Source organism: Engraulis encrasicolus, chromosome 2, assembly GCF_034702125.1.
Source record: "Engraulis encrasicolus isolate BLACKSEA-1 chromosome 2, IST_EnEncr_1.0, whole genome shotgun sequence".
In the NCBI taxonomy this organism is placed as follows: domain Eukaryota; kingdom Metazoa; phylum Chordata; class Actinopteri; order Clupeiformes; family Engraulidae; genus Engraulis; species Engraulis encrasicolus.
Window position 1 is genome coordinate 8,305,129 of NC_085858.1, and position 12,500 is coordinate 8,317,628.

General features: G+C 44.8%; 1 protein-coding gene across 7 annotated transcripts in view; it reads right to left on the reverse strand.

Moving 5' to 3' along the window:
- Nucleotides 1-12,500, reverse strand: part of rbfox1 (RNA binding fox-1 homolog 1) — a 138,556-nt gene that overhangs the window by 47,220 nt on the left and 78,836 nt on the right. For 5 of the 7 annotated variants that reach the window (XM_063221357.1, XM_063221347.1, XM_063221341.1 and 2 more), the window contains exons 4-7: nt 11,612-11,665; nt 10,115-10,207; nt 7,475-7,535; nt 2,779-2,832 (exon numbers count right to left, since the gene is read on the reverse strand). In XM_063221357.1, the coding sequence (XP_063077427.1) occupies nt 2,779-2,832; nt 7,475-7,535; nt 10,115-10,207; nt 11,612-11,665 (262 nt within the window). The remainder of the gene's footprint in view (nt 1-2,778; nt 2,833-7,474; nt 7,536-10,114; nt 10,208-11,611; nt 11,666-12,500) is intronic. The other 2 variants (XM_063221363.1, XM_063221371.1) reach the window with 1 other exon arrangement.

Genomic DNA, 12,500 nt, shown 5'->3' on the forward strand with positions numbered 1-12,500 from the left:
TGCAGTGCGTGCCATTATCATAAAATCTCAATATTTTCACCTTAATGGGCAAAGGTCGGTAATGATAGTCGGAGAAGGGTGAAATGAAGAGATGGTCAAGGATTGACAATGAAACACAAAAGATCACAGAGAGAGAGAGAGAGAGAGAGAGAGAGAGAGAGAGAGAGAGAGAGAGAGAGAGAGAGAGAGAGTTGTCAAAGGGACATGCTTTTTTTTCCTCTCTTCCTTTCCCGCTTCCTTCTTTGTTTATGTTTTCTATTCTTGGCTACCCACAATCCCTCTCTGATCCAAATTGTCTTGTAATCAAACAAACACACACTGCATTCCTCTGCACCACAATGTATCTCTCTTTCTTTCTTTCTTTCTTTCTTTCTTTCTTTCTTTCTTTCTCTCTCTCTCATTCACACACGCAAGCACGCACGCACGCACGCACGCACGCTCGCACGCAGGCACGCACGCATGCACGCACATACACACACACACGCACACACACAGCATTCCTCAAAAGACCACAATGTAACCCACCCTGTCACACACACACATACTCTCCCCTTCTGTCTGAGGCTGATGGGCCAAGTGGTGTCGCAGGAAGTGTGTTTTGTTGTGTGCCATATTTGTGGCCTATGCCAATGTGGTACGCACATTGTATCCCCATTCCTCTGCACCCCCTGCCTAGCCAGCCAGCCAGCCAGCCAGTCAGCCAGCCCTCTCCTACCCTGGTACCAATTCCCTATCCACCTAACCCAGCCTACTTACCCACCCTAGCCCAGCCTAGCTCATCCCTACACATTTCCCATATTCAGCAAGCAGCCCCCACCTTGCCTGGTTAACACTAGACCTAATCACAAAATGATTGTATAGAACTAAAGGCAGTATGGGAGTTCCCAGGCTAGCCCCCACCAACCAACCCCCACCAACACCCTCATCCTTGCCCTCTCCCATGCTCCTCTGATAGCGTCAAAGAATACAATTGTAAAGTGTCGATTTTACATCTTCTGGAGTGTAATTTGGTCTCATAATACTCTCAAAGTGTTGAATTAACACTGCATGTTCTACTGTGTGCCCAGCAACCCAAACACTGCCCCTCTCAGCACCGTGCGTGTGTGTGAAGGGGGATGCCGCATAAATAGAGGCAGAGTTGGGGACACACTGTACTCTATACAGCACATTGCACACTTGACACACATGCATTGTGTACTGTGTGTGGAGCGAGGGGAGGTGTGGGTAAAGGAACTGAGTGAAGCAGAGCAGAGCAGAGCAGAGCAGTGGCCCTGGATGATTGGAATAATCAGTCTGTGGCTGGCAGGATTCCGGAACACCGGAGCGTCGGAGCATTGGAACGCCGGAACGCTGTTAGAGCCTCAGCCAGTGGCTTCTCAGGAGGAGAAAACTCAGGGATTGAGGTCACTCCATTACAAACACGCACGCACACACACGCACACGCACACACACACACACACACACACACACACACACACACACACACACACACACACACACACACACACACACACACACACACACACACACACACACACACACACACACACACACACACACACACACACACACACACACACACACACACACACACACACACACACACACCTCCCCCTCCTCATGCCCTGTACTGCACCACTACTCTGTTTAATGATAACCTCCTTTAAAATAGCCTTTAATTAGGCATTTCTTTATCTGCTGCTCCTTATTTTATTTTTACACACACACACACACACACACACACACACACACACACACACACACACACACACACACACACACACACACACACACACACACACACACACACACACACACACACACACACACACACACACACACACACACACACACACACACACACACACACACACACACACACACACACACCATTTTCTGTCCCAGAAAAGTAAGTAGGTTCCCGTTTCCCTTTTTGTTCCAGTATAAGTAATTTATTTTTAGATCCTGCCGTTGCTTAGTTAAGGGCTTTTTTTGTGCGTGTTAGTGCACTGTATAATTTGTCAGTTGCTAACGGTGGTTGCAGGACCGCTGACAGCATTGGCAGGCCCCAGGAAAAAGTTCTGTCAAAGCCCCCCTCCCCCCCCTCCCACACACACACACACACACACACACACATACACACATGACACATACAATATAATGCGAAGACAATTTTGCAGCCACCCTCCCTCCATGGGCCCAGGACAACTGACCCCTTTGCACCCCCACCCCCCCGTCAGCTTCCCTGGGTGGTTCTGGATGAATGTTTCATGGCTAGACAGAGCAGGAACTTCTGTGATCTTCAGCAACGTATATCCTCAATGCAAATCATTTGAATTTCTTACATGTACTCTCTATGAACACTCCTATGCACCTTCCAACACAAGTAAATGCATACATTCCTGTGTAATGTAATTCCTCTGTCATTTCTTTCATATAGCCTATATTCCTACTGTTCAGTGCTTGCATTCCCACTTGAGCGATATCACTTTATTCCCATGGGTTTGCCTGCCTGTCTGTTAGAAGAACTACTGAACTGAGACTGCTGAACAGCTCCAGGCATATGGCCCAGGCAGTTAGGCAAATGTCAATCAAACGCTCCTTAATTGCATGATTAATAACAGGTCTATTATGCAAATGATGAAGAAATGTCATCAGCAGACGACAAGAGATCTCCCAGCTTCACATACAATACTGTTAGAGATTGGCAATAAATATAGTTCAAACACATGCAGTAGTGCACTTCATGTTAAAGCTACTACTACACTGAACACTCACCTGCATAGAATTCTGGACTGTAGACCGCACCCACAACTGGATTCAGCTTCCATCCTGGAATGGTACACACACACACACACACACACACACACACACACACACACACACACACACACACACACACACACACACACACACACACACACACACACACACACACACACACACACACACACACACACACACACACACACACACACACACACACACACACACAGAAGAAGAAGAAGAAGAAGAAGAAGAAGAAGAAGAAGAAGAAGAGAAAAAAAACATGAGAGAAAGGGTTAGATCAGGGGTGCTCAGACTTTTTCATCATGTGAGCTACTTATTGAAATGGGTGTGTGACAAAGATCTACCCTGGGTTCGGGGGTTTCTCCTCGTGAAAATGTGAAAATACAGCTGTTAGAAATGCAATTTTAACACAATATGAGAATGTATCTGTATGAATACACATCAATAATGAAAGGTGAATCAGCGGTGAAGAACAACCTCAAACAGACCTTATTTAGGCCTACTGTAGATTACGCCTGTTTTTGATCTCAAAGGGAGACCATACTGTAGTATCAACTTATGATACATTTCATTTTCATAAATGAACATAATATTAATTAAGACTTAATTATGTGCCCTCTTGGTTTCTGGACAGATTTTATGTAATCCCCCTTTCACTTTAATATGAGGGCAGAGCGATTTTCTCCCTCCCTGAAGTGTTATTTCATGTGTGCATGCTTGCTGTCACCTATTTGAAGTGATGTTGGTTTGGGATTTCATGGAGGACGTTTTTAATGCCACTGTGAGAAGTAGGCAGAACAGCGGTTTGTGGGCGTTTGGCGTTTTCACGTGGATATTGTCTTCGTGGACGTTACAGACATCCCAAGTTCCCAAAAAATAAACAAGGAGACATCTACTGAATGAACCGAAAAGCGCGCTCTCTGTCTAGCGGCCGCGCTGAGCAGACCATTTGAAAAGACGCGCCTGCACTCAGGTTTAACAGGCACACCGCATTCACTCTCCCCTCGCACGCGTGACTATGAAATCTAATCGAAGTAGCCAACTCCACGCTCAATGCGGGAGTTGCATTTTGCCTGCACTTTTCAGAGCATTGTAAAAAAAAAGCAGGGGATTGCCGGTGTTCGGGCTGTTGTTTTCTTCTCTGGCTGTTTCTTTTGAGCGGTGACGCTGCCTGTAGGCTGAACATATGGCACACGGTATCTGCAAACGTCTCGTGCCGTCCTATTTTTTGTGCTCGGATGTTATAGCCTAACTTATGAAGATTTTGTTGAGTGTGGCGCTTGACACTGACAGTTATCCTCCTTATCTGAAGACGTCGTTGTGTTTATGGTAGGCCTATTTAGTGTAGACGCCTGAAGTTAGCCTGTCAGATTCTGGGTATCAGGGAACTTTTTTTATTTATTTTTTTTTTTTTTAATGTCCTACGATCTACCAATACTGCCTTCGCGATCGACTGGTCGACCGCGATCGACGTATTGAGCACCCCTGGGTTAGATCATCCAACTGTCTTTCTGAGGACATCTTTTATTATTTTCCCTGGAGATTTCCATGTGATCTGTCAGGGACTGTGTGTGCAATAGCGCATGTGTGCATGTGTGTATGTGTGCATGTGTAAAACAGTGTGTGTTTTTCTTTCCTGTATGTGCGTATATTTGTGTATGTGTGTGTGTTTCTACGGTATTTGAGTGTGTGCATGTATGTGTCTGCCTGTTCCAGTGTGCATTAGAGTGTGCACGCTAATGCCAGCAGTGTGTGTGTGTGTGTGTGTGTGTGTGTGTGTGTGTGTGTGTGTGTGTGTGTGTGTGTGTGTGTGTGTGTGTGTGTGTGTGTGTGTGTGTGTGTGTGTGTGTGTGTGTGTGTGTGTGTGTGATGTTGGCCATGTTGAAATCATGGCTAACTAGGGGCCGGGGCACCCGTGCTCAGACTGGGGCCTTAATGATGGCGGCTGAGGGCAGACTCCAGCAAAGCGGCTGTCAGGGAGTGAAGAGAGGAGGAGAGGAGGTCAGGAGAGGAGAGGAGAGAAGAGGAGAGGGGGATGGAGAGGGGGATGGAGAGAATGAGGATGGGGAATGACGGAATGAGGAGGAGGGAGAGGAGGAGGAGAGGAGAGGGGAGGAGAGGGGGATGGAGAGGAGAGGAGAGGAGAGGAGAGGAGAGGAGAGGAGACGAGAGGAGAGGAGACGAGAGGAGAGGAGAGGGGGATGGAGAGGAGAGGAGAGGAGAGGGGAATGGAGAGAATGAGGATGGGAACGCGGGGCTGGGGAGGAGGTAGAGGAGGAGGAGGAGAGGAGGAGAGGAGGGGAGCCTGACAGATCTCTCTCAAACTCTAACTTCTACAAATGGCCTGTCAGTTTAAGCCTCGTCGGATGGAGAGGGAGAGAGGGGGGGTAGAGGGGAAGGGGAAGATGGGTGGAAGGGGATATGGGGCTGCAAAACACAGAGAGGGAAAGTGGAAGAGACAGGCGGAGAGAGAGAGAGAGAGAGAGAGTGTGAGAGAGAGATAGAGAGAGAGAGTGAGAGAGAGGGGGAGATGGAGAGAGATAAAGAGAGAGAGAGAGAGAGAGAGAAAGAGAGAGAGAGAGGGAGAGAGAGAGAGAGAGAGAGAGAGAGAGAGAGAGAGAGAGAGAGAGAGAGAGAGAGGGGAGATGGAGAGGAGGGAAGCAAGAGAGTGGGGAAGAGAAAGAGTGAGGCGAGAATGAGAGGCGAGAGGAAAGGTGGTGCAAGACACAGAACAATGGAATGACAGAAAAAGAAAGACCGATCTTGGGAGAGAGAAAGGATGGAGAGAGAGAGAGAGAGAGAGAGAGAGAGAGAGAGAGAGAGAGAGAGAGAGAGAGAGAGAGAGAGAGAGAGAGAGAGAGAGAGAGAGAGAGAGAGAGAGAGAGATGATAGGGAAGAAAGCCTCCGAGACACATATTGGCAGAAGTGAGGTCGGCTCAGTTTGCATCTTAATACCAGACTTTGCAATGCTTCACCAGAAACTGGGAGATGGAAGACAGGAGAGGGAGATGCGGGAGAGAGAGAGAGAGAGAGAGAGAGAGAGAGAGAGAGAGAGAGAGAGAGAGAGAGAGAGAGAGAGAGAGAGAGAGAGAGAGAGAGAGAGAGAGAGAGAGAGAGACAGACAGACAGACAGACAGACAGACAGACAGAGAGAGAGATGTGTGGCAGAGAGAGATGTGTGGCAGATAGACAGAGGGAGAGAAATAAATTGAAAAGAGAGATGGAGAGAAACATGGAAGATAGAGAGAAAAAGAGAGAGACTGAGCGAGAAGGAGCAAGAGAAGGAGAAAGAAAGAGAAAGACTAAGAATGACAGTGGGGGCAGAACAGTGACGGGCAAACAGTGAGGCAGAGACAAATAAAAACTGGGCAGGGGATGAGAACAAGAAAGAGAGACACAGAAGAGGAAAGAGAGGGAAAAAAAACGTCAGGAAAAAAAAGACAGGCAGAGAGAAAGGCAGCAGGGGGAGGACAAGCTGCGGCAGCAGAATAGAAGAGAAAAGGGAGGAGGCATATGCTCCCTACTCCCCTCACAACAATTAAAAACTTTGCCGGGCATCGTGCAGAGTGGCGCAGCGGAGAGGAGTGAGGGGTAGTGGGACACGGGCCAGCGGCCTGACCAGCAGGTACATCGCACGCACGCACGCACGCACGCACGCACGCACGCACGCACGCACCTGTCTGGTAGGTTAATCTCAGACACACACACACGCAGTACATACACACTCACACACTCACAGAGGTGAGGCACATACACACAAACACACACACACACACACACACACACACACACACACACACACACACACACACACACACACACACACACACACACACACACACACACACACACACACACACACACACACACACACACACACACACACACACACTACACAGTGCCACGGCCACAGTCACAGTGCCTAGCCGTGCCCACTGCGCGACTCTAGGGATGTTTGTGTGTGTGCGTCTCGGAGATGTGCACACACTTCTCTGTCTGGAGGAGACAGATGACTGGACAGAGGTTAAAGGTCAACCCGAGGGGTGCACCGAAGGGAGGGGGAGGCGTGTGTGTGTGTGTGTGTGTGTGTGTGTGTGTGTGTGTGTGTGTGTGTGTGTGTGTGTGTGTGTGTGTGTGTGTGTGTGTGTGTGTGTGTGTGTGAGAGGATGGCCACCCCTCTTTCCCGGTCATGTGGCACTGTGCCACACATCTCCGCTCTGCTGAAAGTGCCCTTACCCATATAAAGCATGCCTGTCACTCAAACCAAGTCCCCACTGAGGGAGATGGCTTTGGCTTTTCTGCTCCCTTCCCTTAAACCCGGCTGAAGCCACTCAAATCTTTTACTGTGAGAGCTGAAGCACCAGGGCCATTACTGGTGAGACTGCTCGCGGCCTTAGTCATCTCTTGTGCTGTCTACACAAGAACATTTCATTTCCCCTCTTTTCCGGTTATGTTTTGTGTCAGGTGATGTTTTAGAGTGACGCTTGATTTTTTGTGTCTCTTTGGTATTTTGCTTATTTGTGTCTTTCAGTGTTGTTTGTGTTTGTATGTTTTAAAAAAAATGTAAAAAGGACACCTGGAAGATCTGTTTAAGTTGCATTACCTCTGTATGGCACTGTCACCATTTGCATGTTTTAGTGCTGTGTTGATGTTGTTGTTGTTGCTGTTGTTGTATGTGACTTACCATTTGCATAGGGGTTAACTGTCTTCTTATTTGTCATTACTCGAGCCGTTGCATTGTTAACCTGAGCAGAGAGAGGACTGTGTAAGCACAGGTGCCACTAGTGTGCTTGGATATAATATTTGTAAAATATTTACAAAATAATTGCATGCATTCACATCATTACGCTATATGTGAAAAGTATTTAAATTAAAAAAGAAATTACGACTGCCATAACAAACAAATCCATTTCACTTAAAACAAATCTCATACAGAAATACTTAAAAAAGGACATACAAAGCAAATAAAGATATTTGCAATAATTTCATTTGAGAAGAGATTGTTTTCAGCATGCTTAGTCATCTGATGATCAGTTTTGAAAAGAAAGAGAGTGGAGTAACGGAAAACACACAAAATGCACTCAACAAACAAAAAGCGTCTCATATATGAAAGAGCATGCAGTGAAGGAGGGGGAGGAACGATCGGTTAACGGAAAGGCGAGAAAAGAACAACAAAAAAATAAAAGAAAAATGTCAAAGGAGAAAAAAAGGGCAGACAACATTGGCATTGTGCAACATACAGTAAAAAGATCTCCAGAGGTACCATTGGAAAAAAAGCAACACTTAGCATTCACACACTCGAAACAGGAGCCTTTCGTATCATCGCAAGAATCAGAACCAAAGAACGACAACCCAGGAAATAATAACAAACAAAAAATAATAATCAAACCAAAATAAGAGGAACCAAATAAAATCATTCCAGCTTTTTTGAACGACAGCTAACAAAAGCAATAAAAAAGAGGGTGCATTACTTCGAACACAGTAACGAAGTTAACAAGTCTGGGTGTGCAACGAGTCAATCCAATCCAATCAAGTCAGTGTCTTGTCACGCAACGCAGCTAAACGGTACAACGCGCACCAAGAGAAATAGCATCAAGGAAAAAACAAAACAAAACAAAACATAACAAAACTAAACAAAGTGAACAAAATACAAAACAAAACAAAAACTGAACAAGTCAAAAAACTAAAAATAGAGAGAAAAAAGAAAGAAAACCACGTGGTATCAGCGCGTAAAATTACGTGACATGGCAGATGGATCGCTCCACTTACCATTCCACACCAGCCACTTCGCAAGTGTGTGTATTGTTACCATGGTTACAGAGAGTTTGGTGAGGGCTCTACGTGCTATCGTTGGAGAAGGGGGGGAGGAGGGGGGAAGGAAACGAGAAGGCAAAATATGCAAAAGCTTACTAAGATGCTGCACCACGTCACACCCAGACAGAGGCAGCTGGCTCTGAAAAACGAACCGGGACCCCCAATTTGGCATGGACGTCCCGTAAGACCTGGGGTTCGCCAAATTGGGGGTCGCATCCGTTTTTGGAGTCAGCTGCAGCCTGGGTTGGGAATCACTACAACAAGCCTGAGTATTCCTGCTTATCCTATAGACAGTTGGAGTCAAGTGCTAACAGTCCTTTTACATGGACCCTTTTCTCTGTACTAACGGAAGCACATATGGTCTGTGTACGTTTTATCTTTTTTAATTTTGCATGTTATGCAACACAGATCAAATATAAAATGTATTTCCTTCATTCTCCGCCTCATTTCTTCCTCTTTTTCTCTATCATTTCATGTTTTGCTTCTCTCTCTCTCTATCTGTCTGTCTCTCTCTCTCTCTCTCTCTCTCTGGTAGGAGGTAGGCTGACTCAGAGAGCTGTCTGGAATGCCCCAGAGTCGGTGAAGCTTAACCATTTTTTTTGGAGGAGCAGGGCATGGTGCAGAAGCACACAGCATCACACTGAAGCCCAGAACAGAACAGCACACACACGGCCCTGCCCTGCCTGTGATGACAGCATCCTCAGTGTATCCCTGCCGTACCAATTAACGCTCCTGCTGGATTTAGTGTGCTTAGTTTCAAGCCAGCGCGTATCCCTCATCAACCCTGCATTAAGGTCACTGGCCATCAACACACACACACGCACACACACACACACCCAATGGGTGTGCCGCTCTTGCTACTGCTGTTGTTTTCTCTTTTTTTTCTCTTTGTCTTTTTTTCATTTTGCCAGCCAAAGCTACTGCACCCGTTTAGCCCCGCTAAGCCAAAGTATGCACTTGAGCAACACAAGATAACAACAGAAGTGAATGCCAACTCAATTAAAAAACCAAGAAGATAATTGAGGAAACACAATTCCGCATTAGCTATGCACGTAAGTAAATAAACAAAACAAGAATTGCTGAGCAAATCCTGCATGGAACCATATTTGTGTACATATCACAGTCACAGCAGTCAAACTTGGCACATGTCTATGGGTGTATAGTATGGAATCCAAAACTGAAATGCGAAGAGGAGGAGAGAAAGAAAGAAAGAGGAGGAGTAAGGGAGGGAGGGATGGAGGGATGAAGGGGAGGGAGGTGGAGAAGCATAAGAACAGAAACGAGGGATGCACCTGAAGATGGCTGAAATGAGAGTGTGAAGCGGACACTGAACGTGAACCAACCAAAAGAGAGACAGACAGACAGACAGACAGACAATCAAGAAAGCAAAAATAACAAAACACACACATACACACGTACAAACATACACACATACAGCAAACAGACAGACTGCAGAAAGAAATAAGTTTTGTTGTTGGTCTTGAGAAGGGAAAATATTTGTTACATGCACCTCTATTTTACGGCCTTCTACCACGGTGCCATGTAATTTGTCCCTCGCCCTGTCCGCATCTGCACTACTTTCGAAAGTTACGAAACCAAACCCCTGCATGCAGGTGGGAAAGGAGGGAGAACAACATGCACATTATTAATTCCAGTCATCCACCAACCATGAAAAACAAACAAACAAACAAACAAACAAAATCATAATCATAGAAGATCCACTGGTGCGCTCTACCTCGCGTCCATTCTCTTACAATACAGTAGTAGCGAAGTAGTAGCAGTAGTAGTAGCCTGCCGCCTCATCTACGTACAGATCTGGCGTTTTTTTGTCCTGCACCATGCAAGCATTGAGATGTGCAATAAATTAAGCCATTACGTAGATGTGAACAGTTTTTTTTCTTTGGAAAATAAAGAAACAAATCAATGGCAAAATCATAAAAAAGAGAATTCTAGCTAAGAGTGAAATAAGTTAAAATGATAAGGTTTCATAGAGCACGCTAGTGCATTAGCCATTTTCATAAATAAGTTATGTGGAAATATAATTTCCAGAAAATAGGGGGGAAAGTAATTTAAAGCAAAATACCTTTAACAGGTCATAACAGAGGAAATTAAATCTACCGAAACAAAAAATGATAACCAAAATAAATGTTCTAATTTGACATGGATCACAATAGCAGAAAAAAACACCCCGTAAAAACCTTTTCAAAGGGTATGAAACTATGAATTAAAGCACTTTGTTAACATGCATTGTGATTTCCCCAAGCTGTAAGACTGGAACGTCATTTATTCTCAAATTAAGTAACTTAACCAGAGCATGGGGTTGACGCTAGACGCCGGTGCAGTGAATTACACTGTCAATTACGCTGTGCGTTAGGGACATCCCGTCATGCAACGCTAGATATACATAAATTAGGATTTCACACTGAAAAAACAGATTTCACTTTTTCTATTTTATTTGTCTTTTTTTTTCAATCTTTTCGCCCACAAACATTTCCAAATGGCATGTTAACGGCACAGCTCTCTAATTAAGTCGTAGGGTGTCATTATAACACATTAAGGAACAATGACACAAGTGTCAACTAGACTTCCACCCGAATCGCCTGAGCATGACACTCACAATCAACATTAGCGCTGTCAAGTGACAATAGAATCTAGATCATCATCATCATGGCAATTATTTCATTGGTCTAACAAATGACATAAAGTGCTCATTAAGACACACACACACGCACACACATTTTAAACACATCACCCTCACTATACACAGTGCATCAAACATTCGAGTACCAAAGGTAAGGCTTTGAAATATAACAACATCAATGGATTTAACTGGGCCTTCATGGAAATATCTTTCTTAACTGTAAGAGCTCCCGCAGTTTAAAAATAGACTAATTTGGAGCACATTTCACAAAGTAGGCTACCTTATGGCCCTGGCACATTACTCTCACATTTATATCTATAAAAGTCAAGGAGCACACAATACAGTGAAAGAAATTCAATCACGTACCTTGGAGCCCCGCTCATTAAAAATGATCTCAACATCTAAGATTTTACCAAATTGCTGCAGAGAGAGAAAAGGAGACGGACACACACACACACACACACACCACACACACACACACACACACACACACACACACACACACACACACACACACACACACACACACACACACACACACACACACACACACACACACACACACACACACACACACACACACACACACACACCTGATTACAAAACAGCAGAATATAGTGTTATCACAAGAGATTATGTCTGTTCTAAAAAAAAGTCTCCCAGCCCTACAAATCAATACCTGTTTCAGTTTCCTCATTATTTAAAAAAATCTCTCCACTTGGGATGATGAGGGCATCGCAATGTGTGACCTTATTTTAATAAGCGAACCCTTAAACTTAGTGTCTCAGGATCGCAAGATGGCAGCAAGATTACATAGCTCATTGTACATGTGCATGGTGGCAATAAGGCATTCTGTCCTATTCTAGCGTATTCTATCATATTCTATTCTATTCTATTCTATTCCATTTCTATTCTATTCTATTCTATTCAGGACTTTTCAGAGGAACAGATGGAATGAAGATATAGTGCCCCCCATCTATCATGTGATTTGCTTTCCAGCACACCCTGTCATTATAGGTACATGTAAAAAGTCTGCCACAGAGAGACCATATGGATACACGGAAATACATTTTATATATAGTTTCAGCAATAAAATAACAAACCACACACACTGTTTTCATAAAAGTACAGTGCGTGCATTTGAATTATTAAAGCGTCGCAATCCATATTTATATGTTACTGCATAAACAGCAGACATTGCTATATTATTCCGCCTTTAGCAGGCATATATTAATGAATAAACCACCAGTGATAT